The sequence below is a fragment of the Amblyraja radiata genome, chromosome 24 (assembly GCF_010909765.2).
Source record: "Amblyraja radiata isolate CabotCenter1 chromosome 24, sAmbRad1.1.pri, whole genome shotgun sequence".
Classification (NCBI taxonomy): Eukaryota; Metazoa; Chordata; class Chondrichthyes; order Rajiformes; family Rajidae; genus Amblyraja; species Amblyraja radiata.
Genome location: NC_045979.1, coordinates 17,841,239 through 17,862,286, shown reverse-complemented (window position 1 = coordinate 17,862,286; position 21,048 = coordinate 17,841,239). Strand labels below are relative to the sequence as shown.

The 21,048-nt window shown below is 44.3% G+C and overlaps 1 protein-coding gene across 1 annotated transcript; it reads right to left on the bottom strand.

Annotated features, from left to right (window-relative positions):
- Positions 1–1,675: 1,675 nt before the first annotated feature.
- smim29 (small integral membrane protein 29) lies at positions 1,676–20,571 on the bottom strand. Its single transcript, XM_033042509.1, has 5 exons — positions 20,453–20,571; positions 13,928–14,235; positions 11,774–11,799; positions 3,638–3,743; positions 1,676–2,693 (listed from the first exon to the last, which is right to left on the bottom strand). Exons 2-5 carry the CDS (start codon positions 14,036–14,038, stop codon positions 2,625–2,627), a joined length of 312 nt encoding a protein of 103 aa, XP_032898400.1. The 5' UTR covers positions 14,039–14,235; positions 20,453–20,571; the 3' UTR covers positions 1,676–2,624.
- Positions 20,572–21,048: the final 477 nt, after the last annotated feature.

Below are 21,048 nucleotides of genomic sequence, written 5' to 3'. Positions count from 1 at the left end.
AGAATTGTGGCAGGTGTAATTTGTCTGGTATTGCATCCATTTCACAATGTTGGTGTGTTGGCATGTTTCCCTTTGAGCTCTGGATGTCAAATTGAAGGGAGAAATTGGAGCCATATGTTCCATCCCACAAGGTCTCCCATGAGCTTCAGTTCTCAACCGAGACAGGACTGGAAGCTGGAAGCAGCTGCCTCTTGGTTCTGCCTGTGTGAGTTGTTCTCTAATCAGTGATTATTTAACAGGTATTGCAGCGTCTTTGGGACCTTCGGAAAGGACTGTCTCTGGGGTAGGTGCAATATAAGCTTTGGGGATCACAGTGGCACAGCGGTAGAGTCGTTGTCTTACGGCTCCAGGGAATCGAGTTCGATCCTGACGATGGGTGCTGTCTGTACAGAGTTTGTCCGTTCTCCCTGCGACTGTGTGGGGGTTTCTCCGGGTGCTCCAGTTTTCCCCTCACGTGTGGATTCATAGGCCAAACGGCTTTTGTAAATTGTAAATTATCTCCACTAGGGTGTAGGATGGAACTAGTGTGTGGGGCTTGCAGATTGTTTCTGCCGTTTCCATGCTATATCTCTAAAGTTTAAAGTCCAAAGTAAAGCTTCCACATCCATGTGTAGGAATGGAAAATAATTAGACATTAAAATGGAAAATTAATGTTGCTAACCAAATATCTTTTGTACAAACAGATGGAGTGCTGGAATGATGTTTGATTAAATGTTTACATTTAGAGATACAACACGGAAATGGGCCCTTTGGGCCACGGAGTCCATGCCAATCCTTGATCATCCGTTCACACTAGCTCTATGTTATCCCACCTCCTCATCCACTCCCTACACATCAAGGGCAATTTTACAGAGGATGATAAATCTACAAAGTCTAAGGGACGTGGGAGGAAACGGATGCACCCAGAGGAAACCCAAGGGAGACGTGCAAACTCCACGAGACAGCATCCAAAGTCAGGATTAAAGCAGGGTTTTCTGGCGATGAGAGGCAGCAGTTCTACCAGCTGCGCCACTTTGCTGCCCTGAATGTATTCCATTCTTTATCTGAAGAAGGGTACCGTCCCAACGGGTGCTGTCTGAGTGGAGTTTGTACGTTTTCCCTGTGACCGCGTGGGTTTTCTCCAGGTGCTCCGATTTTCTCCCACATTCCAAAGACGTACAGGTTTGTAGGTAAATTGGCATCAGCAAAATTGTCCCGTGTGTGTAGGATAGTGCTTGTGTACGGGATGATCGCTGGTTGGCTAGGACTCAGTGGGCTGAAGGGTCTGTTTGAACAAAGTGGTCATAAAAAAGCAGAACATATTACAAATGCAGCATCTGTGGATAGTAACATATTTTGTTTCCCTAACAAATTCCCTAACAACCACTCTGTTTTCCTCTCTCCACAGAGGTTGCCCGTCCTGCTGAGGATTTCTAACATACAGGCGACCTCTCGTTTTACGTTAGGTGAAGAGAAGCAGAATCAGTGGGAGGAAACAAGTGCTTTGTGTTAGAAAGATTAATATCAGTGACATGTTCCTGAAAAGCAACACGTAATTCAAAAATGCGTAAATTAACCATGTACATTTAAATAGGCATAAATATGAGTGCTTATTTGAAAAATACAGTACGCAAAATAAGTTGGAGTGTAAATTTAACAAGTGTGTTACATCAAAAAAGCACAAATCAAACATGTGTAAAATGTGAGGTGCCTGTACTCTTTTTATTTTACATTTATTATATCTACAATATTTTGTTTTTCCATTTAACTGTTTCTCTGCCTCCACTAAGAAAGATGGGATGAAGATTTTTCAATGCATAATTTATTTTCAAAATCTCAGTAAGTCATTAATCACTCCGAGAATTAGATGGTTTATAATGTAAAATAATATTGTTATAAATCTCAGGAACTTTGGGTTTAAAGTCTGTACATTTTTGAGCCCAGAAATGAGGACTCTAAAGCATATGATTTACACAACACATATTTCCTTATGCTAATCCCCAAATCTTCCACACATCCTGTATGGATTGCATTGTTCAGTAAATCCCTAGAAATTTCCAATGGAAATTACAAAACAAAATCATCAGAAATAAAACTAACTCACAGATACATTAATTGTTCCAACCCTCGCAGTGAATCCATACAATCTATGGTGTAGGAAGGAACTGCAGATGCTGCTTTACACCGAAGATAGACACAAATTGCTGGAATAACTCAGCGGGTCAGGCAGCATCTCTGGAGAAAAGGAGTGGGTGACGTTTGGGGTGACGTATGGGGTTGGGACCCTACTTCAGACCCGAAACGTCACCTATTCATATTCTCCAGAGATGCTGCCCGTCCCGCTGAGTTACTCCAGTATTTTATGTCTTCCATACGATCTATGGTTTGTTATCGTCACAAGATCGTTCCCCAGTTGTGGCTCCAAGGCAAATAAACATACAGCAAGCACCCTACATTGGGATCAATGATGCCAACCAACTGGGGATTTAATTTTTGTACAAGTGTTAATCCAGTGATGTTTGGAGCTCTTCACTTCTGGCACATTGCTTTTCGGAAACTTGCTGTGTAACAGTCCTGTTGTCAAAGCCCATCGTTCACCTGTCCCCAATCCTCTTTTGTCCCTGCACCGAACTGTGACCAGTAGATCAAGACTTTAAGCTTTTCATGTGAAATGTTCTTTTAGACCGTTGCGATGCACCCCAACTTTGCAGCAGCTGTCAAAAACACAAAGACATGCGTTCAGGAGTTACGCGTTTAATGCTGGAAATTAACTCACATGATTTAAAATCCGTGTTGGAAGGGAAACGTGCATTATTATTGCATTTAGTAGTTCCCCAATTCTTATTACAGTAAGCCCTCACAATAACAAACCTCGTCAATTTAGTTTATCGTCACGTGTACCAAGTTACAGTGAAAAGCTTTTTTGTTACGCGCTATCCAGTCAGCGGAAAGACAATACATGATTACAATCAAGCCATCCACAATGTACTGATACAGGATAAATGGAATAACGTTTAGTGCAAGACAGAAGTCCAATCAAAAATAATCTGAGGATCTCCAATGAGGGAGATGGTAGGTCAGGACTGCTCTCTACTAGTTGGTGAGAGGATGGTTCAGTTGCCGGATAAGAGGTGGGAAGAGATTGTCCCTGTACCTCTATATAACGGATTTCGGTTATAGCAGACCGAAGCTCCCATTGCATTTTTCTCCTCGCTTCTGCCAGTTACCAACTAGCTGGCGCCACGTGGCGGGAGCTTCTGGTTGCGGGAGAGGAGAGAGCGAGCAGCATGAAGGCGGCGTCCCTGGTGCACAGCGTGTGGGGCCGGGGGCTCTGTGGTTCCCTGGCCTGTGAATTCCCACTTGTTTAACCCCGCCCATAATGTCACGTTTCATCCCTCTCGGTCTTGGGTTAAATCTACACCCCTCATTTGGTTATAACAGACGATTGGTAATAACGGACACCATTCTTCGTTCATTTAGTTCCAACAGTTAGTGCGGTACAGTGGATCAGACAGCATCCCTGCTCGATATACGGATGGGTGGCATTACGGAGTCTGGAGAAGGGTCCCGACCCAAAGCGTCGCCAACCCATGTTCTCCAGGGATGCTGCCTAAGCTGAGGAGTTACTCCAGCACTTTGTGTCTTTCTCAGTGCTCACCTTGGGCTCATCGCTGTCCAGGAGCAGTTCTTCCTCGGCTTCATTCAGTTCCTCAGTGGGGTCGTAGGCATACACCGGGAGCAACTGGTGTCTCAACGCATCCAACCTTGGGAAAGGACAGGAGAATGAGAGTCCAAAAGATAGATAGTCAAGTCCAGCAGCGGGTGTTGGTTACATAAGCAAAGTCCAGGTCAACTCCTACAAAGTTCATTTAATTTCTGAAGATGATATTAGGTTTAGCTTTATTAGTGTCACATGTACCAAGGTACAGCGCAACGCTTTGGTGTCACAAGCTCACAAGTTATAGGACTAGAATTAGGCCATTCAGCCCATCGCGTCTATGTCATTCAACCATGGCTGATCTCTGCCTCCTAATGCCATTTTCCTGCCTTCTCCCCATAATCCTTCACACCCGTTTTGCATGCTATTCAAACAGGTTAGATGATACTACATAGAAATACAATCAAGTCACACTCAAGAGCAATAGGAAGAGCAAAGGGGAAGATTGAGTGCAGAATATAGTTCTCAGCATTGTGGCGCGACCAGTTCCATTGACAAACTCCAATGTCCACAGTGCGTCAGAGGTGAATCATTGCCCGATTAAGAATAAACACACGGCAGGTAGATTGCCGCTTTTAACCAGTTTGTTGGTTAATTGGCCTCTTTAAATTGCACCTGGTGTGTCAGGTGATCGAAGCGTATGTGGGATAACATAGAACTAGTGTGAACGAGTATTCAATGGTCAACATGGACTCGGTGAGATGAAGAACCTGTCTCCAAACTTTCAAATACTCACTGAAAAGGAGGGAAAAAGCCAAAGACTTCCCTTTGCATCTACTGCACAGCGACTGCTTCAAGGAGAATATTTCTGCAAGAAGGTTGATGATCAACCGGTTTCTCCGTGTTATATGCTGCAGGCCTTTATCACCATCCCAAAGAAAGTTGTAAAATCTGCTAAACATTCACCGCTCCCCAAATTGTTCCATTTCACTACAACATCCAAATAAGCTCTGAACTGCATAGACTTGGGGACAATGGTTGTCTCATTACACTATTATTGTGTGTCTCATATGTGCGTGTGCGTGTGTGAATGTGTGTGTGTATGTGTGTGTATGTGTGTGCGTGCGTGTCTGTGTATGTGTATCTGCATATATACGGATATTTTATTTGTTTATTATATTGTTTATAGAATACTATGTTCACATATTCTGTACAGGAAGGAACTGCAGATTCTGGTTTAACTCCAAAGATACATCAAATGCTGGAGTAACTCAGCGGGACAGGCAGCATCTCTGGAGAGAAGGAATGGGTGACGTTTCGGGTCGAGACCCTTCTTCGGACAAAAACGTCACCCTTTCCTTCTCTCCAGAGATGCTGCCTGTCCTGCTGAGTTACTCCAGCATTTGATGTCTATCTTCGATGTTTGCATATTCTGTTGTGCTTCTGCAAGTAAGAATTTCATTGTTCGGTTTGGGACATGTGACAATAAAGCACTCTTGTCTATCTCCTTGGGGTGGGAGATTGCAACCTTCACGTGGTCCGCCCTGTTTCGACGAATGCAATCAATCCGGCGTGCATAATCAAATAAAACAAGTTGTCCTACAACTTTAGGCTGTGCACGCCATATGCAAGAAGAAGAAGACTATCTCCTTGATTACTTAACCAGTTTCCAGTACTGGTAGCCTTTGCTTATCACCTTCCAGCAGCTTTCCAATCAGCTCCAGCTCCTGACTAACCACACCAGCCCTCCTATTTATACACCGGCCATCTCTCCTCTCTACTTCTACAGATGCACCATAGAAAGCCCACTGGCGGGTTCCGTTATGGCTTTGCCCAAGACTGCAACAATATGCAGAGAGTTGAGAATGTAGCCCAGTCCATCACATAGACCAGACTTCCCTCCATTGACTCCATCTGTACTGCAAGCAGCCAACATGCCTGACCCATTACTCCAGCACTTTGTGTCTTGTCTTTTAGTAAACCAGCACATGCTGTTCTTTATTTCCAACATAATCAAAGACTTGTCCCACCTTGGTCATTCCTTCTTCTCCCTGTTCCCATCCTGCAGAAGCTACAGAAACTAAACACAGGAACAACTTGAGGAAACACAATCTGCCACAGGCAATGATGGTCCAATTCTACACAGCCATCATAGAGTCTGTGCTCACCTCCTCCATCATGGTCTGGTTTGGCTCAGCCACCAATCATGACATCCGGAGGCTGCAGCGCATCGTTCGATCAGCCGAGAAGGTTGTTGGCTGCAACCTTCCCCAATCGACGAACTGTACACTGCAAGGCCTAGGAAGCGAATGGGTAAGATCATCTATGACCCCGCACCCTGGCCACAAACACTTTGAAGCACTTCCCTCTGGAAGATGACTCCAGACTGTCAAAGCCATCACAGCCAGACATAAAAACAGCTTTTTTTCCCCCCACAAGCAGTGGCTCTACTTAACAACCAACAGTCTGTAGCCTGGTATTTTATTTCATTACATAGAAACATAGAAGCATAGCAAATAGGTGCAGGAGTAGGCCATTCGGTCCTTCGAGCCTGCACCGCCTTTCAATATGACCATGGCTGATCATCCAACTCAGTATCCCATACCTGCCTTCTCTCCATACCCCCTGATCCCTTTAGCCACAAGGGCCACATCTAACTCCCTCTTAAATATAGCCAATGAACTGGCCTCAACTACCTTCTGTGGCAGAGAATTCCAGAGATTCACCACTCTGTGTGAAAAATGTTTTTCTCATCTAGGTCCTAAAAGACTTCCCTCTTATCCTTAAACTTTGACCCCTTGTTCTGGACTTCCCCAACATCGGGAATAATCTTCCTGCATCTAGCCTGTCCAACCCCTTAAGAATTTTGTAAGTTTATATAAGATCCCCCCTCAATCTTCATTATTTACATGTTTAAATTATAATGTTTTAGTTTTAATTGTCTACTATATAGCGTGTTGTTACTTGTGAGCAAAGCACCAGGGCAAATTCCTTGTATGTATACATACTTGGCTCATAAAATGTATTCAATTTAATCCAATTATTCAATTCAATTCAATTATTCAATTCAATTTAATTCCAATTATTCAATTCAATTCAGCTTCTAACCCTCTGTTATCAGGCTTCTGAACAGTCCTTTCATAAGCTAGGATACTGTCTGATTCACATCAACCCCATTGTGGACATTGGACCTTGTCTCTGGAACTGATGCACTACAATGCTGAGAACTATATTCTGCACTCTGTATCTCTCCCTTTACTCTACCTATAGTATTTGAGTTTGAGCTATGTATTTATAGTATTATCTAATAAAAAGGAACTGCAGATGCTGGTTTATACCAAAGATGGACACAAAATGCTGGAGTAACTCCGTGGATCAGGAAGCATCTCTGGAATAAAATGGATAGATGACATTTCACATCAGGACCTTTCTCCAGAGTCTGAAGAAGAGTCCCGACCCAAAACATCACCTCGTCATTTTCTCCAGAGATGTTGCCTGATCCGCTGAAGTACTCCAGCATTTTCTGTCTTTCTATAGTTTTACTTGATCGGTTTGGATAGCAAACAAAACAAAGATTCAGGTGACAATATTAAATCTAAACCTAAAATCAAATCTCAATATTTAATGTTTAATTTAGTTTTTGTTTTAAGTTTAGAGATACAGCGCGAAAACAGGCCCTTTGGCCCACAGAGTCCGTGCTGACCAGCGATCACCCTGCACACTAGTTCTACACCCTTTAGACAATTTACAGTTTTATAGAAGCCAATTAACCTGCAAACTTGCACCTCTTTGGAGTGCGAGAGGAAACCAGGGCACAGGTAGAAAACGCACGTGGTCACGGGGAGAACGTACAAACTCAATGCGGGCAGCACCCAGAGTTAGGATCGAACCCGGGTCTCTGGCAGCAACTGAACTGCTGCACCACCCTGCAGCAGATATTCCAACAAATTGCTGCAACACTTAGCCCTTTCCTGGTTATGCATCCACAAAGCCACTCGGATGAGATATCAAAGGTTGGTCAGAACTTGCTCCTGTAGAAATGTCATCATGACAGGCAGAGCAGACACATTTGGGGAAAAGCAAATTTTAAACACGAGCGGAAAACGAAACGCAGTGGTGAGGCATCCAATAAAAATATCTAATCTTTGTTCCCTTCCCTCTCCCCACTGCATTTGTGGCAGCGGTAGAGGTGCTGCCTTACAGCGCCAGAGACCCGGGTTCGATCCTGACTACGGGTGCTGTCTGTACAGAGTTTGCACGTTCTCCCTGGGACCGTGTGGGTTTTCTCCGGGTGCTCTGGTTTCCTCCCACATTCCAAAGTAGTCCAGGTTTGTAGGTTAATTGGCCTCTGTAAATTGGCCCTAATGTGTAGGATAGAACAAACAAACGGGTGATCGATGGTCAGGAATTGGTTGGCCAAACACCCTATTTCCACGCTGTATCTCTAAAACAAAATCAGGATACATCATAAGCAATAACATCAGTGAAATTATTAATTTAATTCTGACAGGAAACATCAATCTTTAAGGCAGAATTGTGTTTATATAATGTTGTGGGCACATCCATGCAAATTTCCTCTTAGTACTTCTCTTTCAAAACTCCTCTGGCAAGATTTTTGTTTAGTAAGTCTCATGTGAGTTAGATATAAGCAGCTACTTTATTTAATTTTCCCTTAGAACACTAAACACTAGGCCGTTTGTATCACATGTGGTCAAAGTGCACATTGTCAGAATTTATTAAAGGGTATTTTTATACATTTTGGTTTCACCATGTAGAAATTACAGCTGTGTTTATACATAGTCCTCCCTATTTCAGGGCACCATAATGTTTGGGACAAATGGCTTCACAGGTGTTTGTAATTGCTCAGGTGTGTTTAAATGCCTACTTAATGCAGGTATCAGAGAGCTCGCGACACCTAGTCTTTCCTCCAGTCTTTCCATCACCTTTGGAAACTTTTATTGCTGTTTATCAACATGAGGACCAAAGTTGTGCCAATGAAAGTCATAGAAGCCATTATGAGAATAAACAAGAATAAAACTGTTGGAGACATCAGCCAAACCTTAGGCTTACCAAAATCAACTGTTTGGAACATCAATAAGAAGAAAGAGAGCACTGGTGAGCTTAATAATTGCAAAGGGACTTGCAGGCCAAGGAAGACCTCCACAGCTGATGACAGAAGAATTCTCCCTATAATAAAGAAAAATCCCAGTCCAACGGTCCAACACCAATCCAACAGATCAGAAACACTCTTCAGGAGTCCGGTGTGGATTTGTCAATGACCACTGTCCACAGAAGACTTAATGAACAGAGATATGGAGACTACGCTGCAAGATGCAAACCACTGGATAGCTGGAAAAATAGGATGGCCAGGTTACAGTTTGCCAAAAAGTGAAACAGTTTGTTAAAAGAGCAACCACAGTTCTGGAAAAAGGTCTTGTGGACAGATTAACTTATGACAGAGTGATGGCAAGAGCAAAGTATGGAGGAGAGAAGGAACTGCCCAAGATCCAAACCTCATCTGTGAAACACAGTGGTGGGGGTGTTATGGCCTGGGCATGTATGGCTGCTGAAAATACTGGCTCACTTATCTTCATTGATGATACAACTGTTGATGGTAGTAGCATAATGAATTCTGAAGTGTATAGATACATCCTATCATTCTACAGCAAGAAAATGATCCAAAAATACTGCTAAAGCAACAAAGGAGTCTTTCAAAGCTAAAAAATGTTCTATTCTTGAGTGGCCAAGTCAATCACGCGATCTGAACCCAATTGAGCATGCCTTTTATATGCTGAAGAGAAAACTGAAGGGGACTAGTCAAAACAAGCTTTAGCTAAAGATGGCTGCAATACAGGCCTGTTAGAGCATCACCAGAGAAGACACTCAGCAACTGGTGATGTCCACGAATCACAGACTTCAATGAGTCATTGCATGCAAAGGATATGGAACAAAATACTAAACATGACTACTTTCATTTACATGACATTGCTGTGTCCCAAACATTATGGTGCCCTGAAATGGGGGGGGAGGGACTATGGATACACACTGCTGTAATTTCTACATGGTGAAACCAAAATGTATAAAAATGGCCTTTATTAAAATCTGACAATGTGTACTTTAACCACATGTGATTTTTTTTTCTATTACAAATCTCAAATTGTGGAGTACAGAGGAAATAAATAAATGATGCGCCTTTGACCCAAACATTATGGAGGGCACTGTAAGCAGCTAATTTCCCCTTAGAACACTAAACACTAGGCTGTTTGTTTACAAAGTTCACAGTTCCCCTGTTGAGGGGCGGAAGTGAAAGACAGACGTGCTTGCCTGGAAATTAATCACGAGATATTTACGTTCAATTAGTTTAAAGCACTGACCTGCAACATCCCAACTGGTGTTCCCCTGATAAAGACAAATCTATTTCCAGTAGTTGAGAAGACTAGGACCAGGCACATTGCGGGAACATTTGGTTTTAGTTTTGAGTTACAGTGAAGTTACAACAGCGTCGTCGACCATCGATCACCCGTTCACACTAGTTGTATGTTATCCCACTTTTTAGTTCACTCCCCAAACACGAGGGACAATATACAAGGTGGGCAATTAATCCACAAATCCGCACGTCTTTGGGATGTAGGAGGAAAGCCAGGCAGTCACAGGGAGAATGTACAAACTCTGCACGGACAGAATTCAAGGTCAGTATCGGACCTGGTTCTCTGACGCCGTGAGACAGCGGCTCTACCAGCTGAACCCCTGTGCTGCCCCTCAGCTTTCAACAGTGCAATTGCAGAGATGGTTAGACATCTGTGAACCCCAAAGGCGTTAAGAAGGGTCCCGACCCAAAACATCACTTATCCATGTTCTCTAAAGACGCTGCCTGGCCTGCTGAGTTACTCCCGCACTTTGTGTCCTTTTTTGTAAACCAGCATCTGCATTTCCTTGTTTCAAGTAAAAGTTTTAATTTAGGTTAGTATTACGTTAGGTTACTGATTTCAATGGAAGGCAGAACTGACAAAAGAATCTGAAGTACCCTATTCCTATCTTGACGAGCATATCTTAATTTCTGGGTATCATTGTAGTTCTTTCTGGTGTGGGGGCAGAAGTGACAGGCCAGTTGGGTTAGTTTGTGAACAGTAGGAGTTTACTTCATTGTACATGTTTTTTTTAAAATGCTGGCATGACCACAGTGCTGTCAGACAGGATTAGCAGGGTTAGCAAGCAAAGCTGTTCATAAATTGAACCTTGCAGCTGTTTCCTGAAGTAACTCTGGTTTTCTTCATGGGAGTTGTTTCTGTTCAGTTTCATTTAGATACAGCATGGAAAAAGGCCCTTCGGTCCATCGAGTCCATGCCCATCATACGTTCTACGTTATCCCACTTTCTCATCCACTCGGGGCAGCACAGTGGTTGAGTTGCTGCCTTACAGCGCCAGAGACCTGGGTTCTATCCAGACTATGGGTGCTGTCTGTATGGAGTTTGAACGCTCTCTCTGAGAGCGTGAGCTTTATCTGGGTTCTCCGGTTTCCTCCCACACGCCAAAGACATACGGGTTTGCAGGTTAATTGGCTTTGGTAAAAAATGTAAAGTGTCGCTAGTGTGTCGGATAATGCTATGTGTGTATGGGGATTGCTGGTCGGCATGGACTTGATGGGTCAAAGGGTCTGTTTCCTTGCTGTACCTCTAATGAAGGAGATGAGGAGGAATTCATAGTCACAGAACGTTGTGGAGACCAAGTCAATGGATATGCCTTAAGGTGAGATTGATAAATTCTTGATTAGTACGGGTGTCAGGGGTTATGGGTAGAAGACAGGAGATTGGGATTGAAAAAGAAAGATAGACCGGCCATGATTGAATAGCGCTGAAGACTTGATGGGCTGAATGGCCTAATTCTGCTCCTATCACATCATGACAATGTTATTGATTGTGTGATAATTACTACACAAAGTGCATTTATTTACTGGCCTATGGAAATATTTACACTTTCTCATTCAGTCTTTACCTGCCAAATGTCTTAAAACTGTCAATTTAAACACATTTTCCAGGAATGATATAGATAAAAGTAATAAACAAAAAAAATCAATATGCAGGTGCAAAACTTCAATCAAGTTGTTGGATTTAGTCTCGAGAGGCAAAGATTGATTACCTGCGTCTCTTTTGTATGTACATCACCTGATTTAAAAGAAAAAGAAAAGGTTCAGAAAAGAAAAACTGTAATTTAAAAACATGATTCTCTCAGTCATTATCCCTGGAAAAACTGCTCAGGGCGTTTAATGGGTTTCAGGTGCGGAAATAGGCACTTTGGCCCACCGAGTCCGCGCCGACCAGCAATCCCCGCATACTAGTTCTATCCTACACACTAGGGAAATTTACATTTCGTTAAACTAATCCACGAAATATAGGATAATTTAACCTATTCCTTGCTTTATATCCTTAGAATTCCCATTGAAATCATTGGATCCCAAAGGCTCCTGATTTGAGAGGTAATTCACTAGGATAAATACTGGAGAATCTCAGGAAGATGGAGCAACACCACTGATCTCTATTTGTGAACAGTCTTTTACCTCTGAAGGGGCAGCACAATGGTAGAGTTACTGCTTTGCGGTGCCAAAGACGCATGTTCGATCTTGACTGTGGGAGCTGTCTATAGGGAGTTTGCACGCTTCCCCCTGTGGCCGCGTGGGTCATAAAGTCATAGAGTGATACAGTGTGGAAACAGGCCCTTCAGCCCAACTTGCCCACATCGGCCAACATGTCCCAGCTACACTTGTCTCACCTGCCCGCATTTGGTCCATATCCCTCCAAACCTATCCTATCCATGTACCTGTCTAACTGTTTCTTAAATGTTAGGATAGTCCTGGGCCTCAACTACCTCCTCCGGCAGTTTGTTCCATACACCCACCACCCTTTGTTTTCTCCATTTTCCTCCCCCATTCTAATGGCGTGCAGGTTTGGAAGTTAATTGGTTTCTGTAAATTGTCCCTAGTGGGTAGGATCGAACTAGAGTACTGGTGATCACTGGTCGGCGCGGACCCGGTGGGCCGATGAGCCTGTTTCCACGCTGTATCTCTAAACTAAACGTCAGCAAGTTTTGGATAAAGCATGCAGCGAATCCTAGTTTGACTTCTCTTTGAACTGACAAGCTTCTTGCCCTGGCATCCACTATTTTAAATTCTGAGACAACAATTTGGTCAGGATGACCTCAATAATTGCCGCGCGGCTGAACGGTGGGCCGGCGGGCCGTGGCCTGTAGAGGGTGCCGCCAAGCCCGGCCCCTGCTCATCCCCAGAGGACTGGAGAGGATGGAGAGGCCTGGCGATGGTGGACACAAGAGCAACGGGGCTGTAACAGGAGCCGGGGGTCTTATCCTCCGTGTCCTCAAGTTCGGCTGCCGAGATGCCACCGGGGCACAAAGGCTGAAGGTGGCCGGGCGAGGAGAGGGATGGCGGTTCACTGGCTGGAGGCCCTGCTGCAGCCTGGGACTCGCCTGGAGCAGGCACCGCTCCTGAAGACCAAGAGCAACGGACTAGACTGGACTTTGAAAACGGTGTCAACATTTGGCAAGTTATACTGTCCCAGTGGGCTATTTCTGTACACTTTGTACTATCGGGGACCGTGCATAGGCATGGCAATACCTTACTGCACTGAATGCAAAAAAAAAAAAGAATGTCACTGTAGATCTGCACATGCGACAATAAAGAAGCATTGAATCTGCTGAGTTTGTGAAAATGTTACAGCTGAGAAAGAAGCCCATGCTTTAAATCAAGAAAGTGACCAAGAGTGTAAGAATTGATGCAATCATTTAAAGTGCATTAATATTATTTTGTTCAGGTGCTAAAAACATATTTAGACGTTTAGAGATACACCGTGGAGACAGGCCTTTCAGACTACCGATCCATGCTGACCAGCGATCCCCGTGCACTAGGTCCCTTATATACAAAGGACAATTGTTAAAGAAGCCAATTAACCTACCAACCTGCACGTCTTTGGAGTATGGGAGGAAACAGGAGCAACCGGAGAAAACCCACGCGGTCACAGGGAGAACGTACAATCTTCGCACAGACAGCACCCGTGGTCAGGATTGTACGCTGGTCTCTGGTGCTGTCAGGCAGCAGCAACTCTACTGTGGAGCCACTGTGCCGCCCACAATATTGATCCAAATATAGTTGGATCGGCTATGTTATCCAGACCCCATAATTTTAAGGTAACCATGCAACGTAATTACAGATACGAAATGTCACCCCAAAGTACTACAAAGTGAAATCTAAAGTGATTGACTGAATAATGAAAATTACTTTACCATAGCAACAGCAAATCCAATTAACGTCAGAACAAAGAAGGGCACAAGGATGAACCCGGCAACGGCATTACTCTCGTCAGTGGGAGGCTGAGTCGTTGAAGAATTATTCATCGCCAAACGTGGTTTCCACTGGAATATTCTGCATCTGCATTCAGACCTTTCGTCTTCATGCGCCTCAGAGAAGTCCGTGTCTCTGCAGCACTGGACCCTTTGGTTCAGGTGAAGAATCAGAACACACTCTTAGTCATCTGTATAGTTCGTCTGTTCTTCGTTTGTGACAATGCTTGACACTTCTTCAATCAGTATATCTGAAAGGAGACATTAAAACATTGTATGGCAGAACTAGCAAGATGTTATCCACTTTGGTGGCAAAAACAGGAAAGTAGACTATTATCTGAATGGTGGCCGATTAGGAAAAGGGGAGATGCAACGAGACCTGGGTGTCACGGTACACCAGTCATTAAAAGTAGGCATGCAGGTGCAGCAGACAGTGAAGAAAGCGAATGGTATGTTAGCATTCATAGCAAAGGATTTGAGTATAGGTTCTACTGCAGTTGTACAGGATCTTGGTGAGACCACACCTGGAGTATTTCGTACAGTTTTGGTCTCCTAATCTGAGGAAAGACATTCTTGCCATAGAGGGAGTGCAGAGAAGGTTCACCAGACTGATTCCTGGGATGTCAGGACTTTCATATGAAGAAAGACTGGATAGACTCGGCTTGTACTCGCTAGAATTTAGAAGATTGAGGGGGGTTCTTATAGAAACTTACAAAATTCTTAAGGGGTTGGACAGGCTAGATGCAGGAAGATTGTTCCCGATGTTGGGGAAGTCCAGAACAAGGGGTCACAGTTTAAGGATAAGGGGGAAATCTTTTAGGACCGAGATGAGGAAACATTTTTCACCCAGAGAGTGGTGAATCTGTGGAATTCTCTGCCACAGAAGGTAGTTGAGGCCAGTTCATTGGCTATATTTAAGAGGGAGTTAGATGTGGCCCTTGTGGCTAAAGGGATCAGGGGGTATGGAGAGAAGGCAGGTACAGGATATGGAGTTGGATGATCAGCCATGATCATATTGAATGGCGGTGCAGGCTCGAAGGGCCGAATGGCCTACTCCTGCACCTATTTTCTATGTTTCTATGTGATACTGCCCCTCTTCCCCCATTCCTCCCCCTATCAACATCCACCCATATCCTTCCCTCTGGCTTCACATTTCACTCCTTTTCTCTTACTTTTGTCTTATTTTTCTACCCTAGCCGTTGTCCACCCATCTGCCGATTAAAACCACCCTCACCTGTATCCACCTATCACTTGCCAGGCTTTGTCCTGCTCCCACCTCTCTTTACCAGCTTTCTCCCCGCTACTTCATCGACCTTAAATGTCGCCTGCCTGTTCCCTCCACAGACGCTGCCTGACTCATTGAGTTACACCAGTAGTTTAGTTTAGTTTAGAGATACAGCATCAAATCGGGCCCTTAGTCCCACGCCAACCAGCGATCCCATACACTAGCACTATCCCATACACTAGGGAAAATTTTTACAGAAGCCAATTAATGAACAAACCTGTATGGCTTTGGAGTGTGGGAGGAAACTGGAGCATCCGGAGGAATCGCACGAGATCACAGGGAAAACGTACAAACTCCATACAGACAGCACCTATAGTCAGGATCGAACCTAGGTTTCTGGCGCTGTGAGGCAGCAGCTTTACCACTGCGCCACCGTGCTGCCCGAGATAGAATGGATCACTGTGCTAATGTTAGCAAATAAGCTTCACCTCGACACCCAGTCACCCATCTCAACTTCATGGAGGTAGATACAAGGAAATGCAGGTGTTGGTTAAGACATAAAAGGACACAAAGTGCTGGAATAACTCAGCGGGTCAGGCGGCATCTCTAATGGACATGGATAGCTGATAGGACACAGGTTAAGGCCTTTCTTCATCAGATTTCACTGAGGTTCAGGAAATCTGCCAATTTCACAAAATGTGATTACCAACTGGAGAAAAGTTGGCATATCTTCCAAAGCAGGGTACAGTCCGGATCCTCTCAACCTCATTGCAGTTGCTCCATTTAGTGTGTGGAACTGTTGTACCAGGAGGAAACCCATGCGGAAACCCATGTGGTCACAGGGAGAACATGCAAACTCCACACAGACAGCACCCGTAATCAGGATTGAGCCTGGTCTTAGCACTGTGAGGCAGCAGCTCTACCCGCTGTGGTATTTTAACTTCTAGGGACACTGGTTGAAATCACTTTAAGTGACTTATTTTGTACTAGATGACACATTGTGAAATACTATTGCACACTAGTCAAAGTTAGTTAAAACCAAATTGTTTTGCGTGGAATGACTTCAATGAGTACATCACTCATCACATTGAGCAATGGGCACCTTATCATCACCTTAGGCGAATTTACTGGAACAGTTTAAGCAACTTGTTAAACAACATTGTTCACAGAGATTTTCGAAGAAATGGACTTCCTTGAAATCTTACAGTGCGTACACACACACACACACGTGGACAACGACGGAGGTAGAAGGTGTTTTATACGAACCGCAATGGCAGTCCATCATTGACTAACATCTTCTCTGCGGGAAAAATGGCTTGCAACCAAGTCTGGCAGGGTCTAACTAGCAGGGTCACTCACTGATAGATCTCTCAGCCTCTGCAGAAGAGGCTACGCTACACATCACTGGAATTGCTGTTGTAAACGTCATACATGGACAATGGATGTGCACACGTTTCACGCTTTCCCCTTCCACCTACATTCCTTCCTCTGGCTTCATGTTTTGCACCAGAACAGCACAGTTGCTGCCTTGCAACGTCGGAGACCCGGGTCCGATCCTGACTACAGGTGTTCTCTGAATGGAGTTTGCACGTTCTCCCTGTGATCATGTGGGTTTCCTCTGTGTGCTCCGGTTTCCTCCCACATTCCAAAGACCTGGAATCTTTAAACTAAACTAAACTAAACTAACACACTAAGATAGACACAAAATGCTGATTCAGTAATTCAGCATGTCAGGCAGCATCCCTGGAGAAAAGGAATAGGTGACATTTCGGGTCGAGACCCTTCTTCAGACGGAGTCAGGGAAGAGGGAAACTAGAGGTATGAAAAGATATAGAACAAATCAGAGTCAGCTGCAATGACTCAGGAAAGGTGGTGCCCACAATGGTCCATTGCAGGCTGTGGACAAGGTGATAACGAAGGGATACAAACAATGAAACTAGCACGACAACTAGGGTGGCAAGACGTACTAGGGGTCATTTACAGTGGAAAATTATCTTACCAAACAAACTTGTTTTAGGGGATAGAGGTGGAAAAGGAACCAGAAGACAACACCAAGGGCAATAAACAATACAATAATACTTTATTAGCCAAGTATGTTTTGCAACATATGAGGAATTTCATTTGCCAAGTCAGTCATACAAATAAAAAGCAACGGAACACACAAAATACATGTTAACATAAACATCCACCACAGCGACTCCTCCACATTCAGTTGATAAAGTACTGTAACAATTAGCAAATGAGGAAAGTAACATGAAGAAGTAATTTGGAGAAGTGGGGACCGTGTAGTCACCAGGAAACTGGCCTCTGTAAATAGCCCCAAGTGTGTGGGAAGTGGATGTGAAAGTAGGATAACATAAAAGTAGTGTGAGCAGGTGATTGATGGTCGGTGTGGACACGGTGTGCCATGGGACCTTTTTCCACCCTGTATTTCTAAACAAAAAATTAAACAGCTCAGGCCCATCGGCCCACGCTGACCATTGATCACCTGTACAGTGGTTCAATCCTACACACGAGGGATAATTTACAGAGGCCAATTAATCTACAAACCTACCCGTCTTTGGAATGTGGGAGGAAACCGGAGCACCAGAAGGAAAACCACATGGACACAGGGAAAACATACAATCTCCGTACAGACAGCACCCGTAGTCAGGATCAAACCTGGGTCTCTGGCGCTGTAAGGCAGCAACTCTATCGCTGGGCTACTGTGCCTCCCTGTGTTTCTCAGTACCTGCTCTACAGAATCTCTCTTCGTGCAACAACACACTCTTTCCACAATTTAATCATGTACTTTAGATGGTAAATATTGCAACGACATGGATTCTGCATCAAATATTGGCTGTCCAACAGCACACTCAAGAGCTACCAGACACAAAGGTCACTTCAAACTGTCCTGCAGAACTTGTGCAAGACGTTGGTGAGGCAGCACTTGGAGTATTGTGTTCATAGAAACATAGAAAATAGGTGCAGGAGTAGGCCATTCGGCCACAAGCAGTAGCTCTACTTAACAACCAACAGTCTGTAGCCTGGTATTTTATTTCATTACATAGAATAGAAACATAGAAAATAGGTGCAGGAGCAGGCCATTCGGCCCTTTGAGCCTGCACCGCCATTCAATATGATCATGGCTGATCATCCAACTCAGTATCCTGTACCTGCCTTCTCTCCATACCCCCTGATCCCTTTAGCCACAAGGGCCACATCTAACTCCCTCTTAAATATAGCCAACGAACTGGCCTCAACTACCTTCTGTGGCAGAGAATTCCAGAGATTCACCACTCTCTGTGTGAAAATGGAAGTTTTGATCACCCTGCTACAGGAATGATGTTGGTAAGCTGGAAGGACGTCTCTGACTCTGTGAGATCTGTTGGCAACCATACGAGCAGACCAAAGCATTTCAGGTGTGAGGGTAGTTGCTCATCATCTTTGTGATGTAACTGCAAAATATGGCAGCAGGCAGCATAATGAGAAATTAATTGTATCACAAGGACTGTCATTAGATCAATGATGAACGAGGACAGACCACATTGAACAAAACTTACACAACATTCTTCCCCATATAATCATTGCGCGATGTTTCAGGTGTGGTTTATATTTACATTCTCGAAACTTTATCTTAAACTGTGAAACACTAAGTGCCAAGAAGATTTAAGAGGATGTTGCCAGTACGCGAGGGTCTGAGCTACAGGGAGAGATTGGACAGGTAGGACTTTATTCCTGGGAGTGTAGGAGGCTGAGGCGTGACCTTCCAGAGATCCACAAGATCATGAGGGAATAGAAAGGATGAATGGACAGAGTCTATTATCCAGCGTAGGGGAATCTAGGACATAGGTTTAAGGTGAGAGGGGAAAGATTTAATAGCAACCGAAGGGGCAATTTTTATGTGGAACGAGCTGCCAGAGGAGGTAGTTGAGGCAGGTATTATAGCAATATTTAAAAGATATTTGGACAGGTACATGGATAGGAAAGGTTTAGAGAGATATGGGCCAAAAGCAGGCAGATTGGACTTGTGTAGATGGGGAACCATGGTCAGGTGGGCAAGTTGAGCTGAAAGGCCGGTTTCCGTGCTCTATGACTCTGTGAGATCTGTTGGCAACCATAGGAGCAGACCAAAGCACTTCAGGTTTGAGGGTAGTTGCTCATCATCTTTGTGATGCAACTGCAGAATATGGCAGCAGGCAGCAAAATGAGAAATTATCGAAGGGCCGAATGGCCTACTCCTGCACCTATTTTCTATGTTTCTATGCTGGCTGACCCGCTGAGTTTCTCCAGCACGTTGTGTCCATTTGTGTACTAACCACATTTCCCTGTTTCTACATTGAAATTCTCACTTGCAGCAGCATACACAGTAAATTATAGATCTGCAGCCTTCCAGCGGCAGAGACACTGGTTTGACCCTGATCTTGGGTGCCGTCTGTATGGAGTTTGCACGTTTTCCCTGTAACCGCACGGTGTTTCCTCCGGATACACCGGTTTCTTTAGACTTTAGAGATACAATGTGGATTCAGGGCCTTTGGCCCACTGAGCCCAGGCCGACAAGGACTGTCATTAGATCAATGATGAACGAGGACAGACCACATTGAACAAAACTTACACAACATTCTTCCCCATATAATCATTGCGCGATGTTTCAAGTGTGGTTTATATCTACATTCTCGAAACTTTATCTTAAACTGTGAAACACTATCGAGGCAAGTCAAAAGCCAAGAAGATGAGCGGCCACTTCAACTATTTCTAGGACGTTCCTACAGCTAACACTCTTTGCCTTCTCGCCTTACTGAAGAAATAACTCGTCAAGAAAATACAGCAAAAAACACATTCTTTTCGCATACAACTTCACTACTCCACTATTGGAGACGGCTAGTGAGTGTGACACTGCAAGACTGGAGACGTAATAACTCTTACAGATGCTACAATATTACTTTCCATCCCAATTTCGATGAGTTGAGGCTTTAGTATTAAAAAATAAATCTACTTTATGGCTGTTCTCTCTGGTGATAAAATAAATGAGTGTGGATAAATGAAATACGAATGAGAGGAGAGTTTTAAACCGGCCAGGATCACATCTGGGGAGTCCCCGGAGTCTAATGGGTTCACGCTGCCACCTCTGTGGCAAACCAGGAAGTGTCGGCGCATCTTCAGGGGATGATGCATCTCCTTGCTAAAGATTTGAAGCTCACACCACCCCTTTTAAAATTTGCAGCCCACAAAAATACACCCAGCCACCACCCAGACTCTCTTACCTCGCTCTGCCTTCGCCGGTTTTACAGAGGAACATTCAACGCCCCCATGTCCCCAACCCTTTCGCTTAGTTGATGGGCGGTGAATTGGGCCACTGAGACAAGGAGGGATCAGATTCGGGGACCAGGGCATAAACCAATAATAAAATATCATGGGCGGGACTCCTGAGAAACCAGGAAGAGCTGCACCTTCGGTGGCGAACAAGAGAGGGAGGCAGATCGAGAAGCAGAAGTGTTTAAGTGTCATTTACAGAAAATGAAATCCAGTCTGAAGATGGATCCCAACGTGAAACGTCACCTATCCATGTTCTCCAGACATGCTGGAGTGAGTGGTGAATCTGAAGATACACAGAGAGTGGTGAATCTGTGGAATTCTCTGCCACAGAAGGCAGTTGAGGCCAGTTCATTGGCTAGATTTAAGAGGGAGTTAGATGTGGCCCTTGTGGCTAAAGGGATCAGGGGGTATGGAGAGAAGGCAGGTATGGGATATTGATTTGGATGATCAGCCATGATCATATTGAATGGCGGTGCAGGCTCGAAGGGCCGAATGGCCTACTCCTGCACCTATTTTCTATGTTTCTATGCTGGCTGACCCGCTG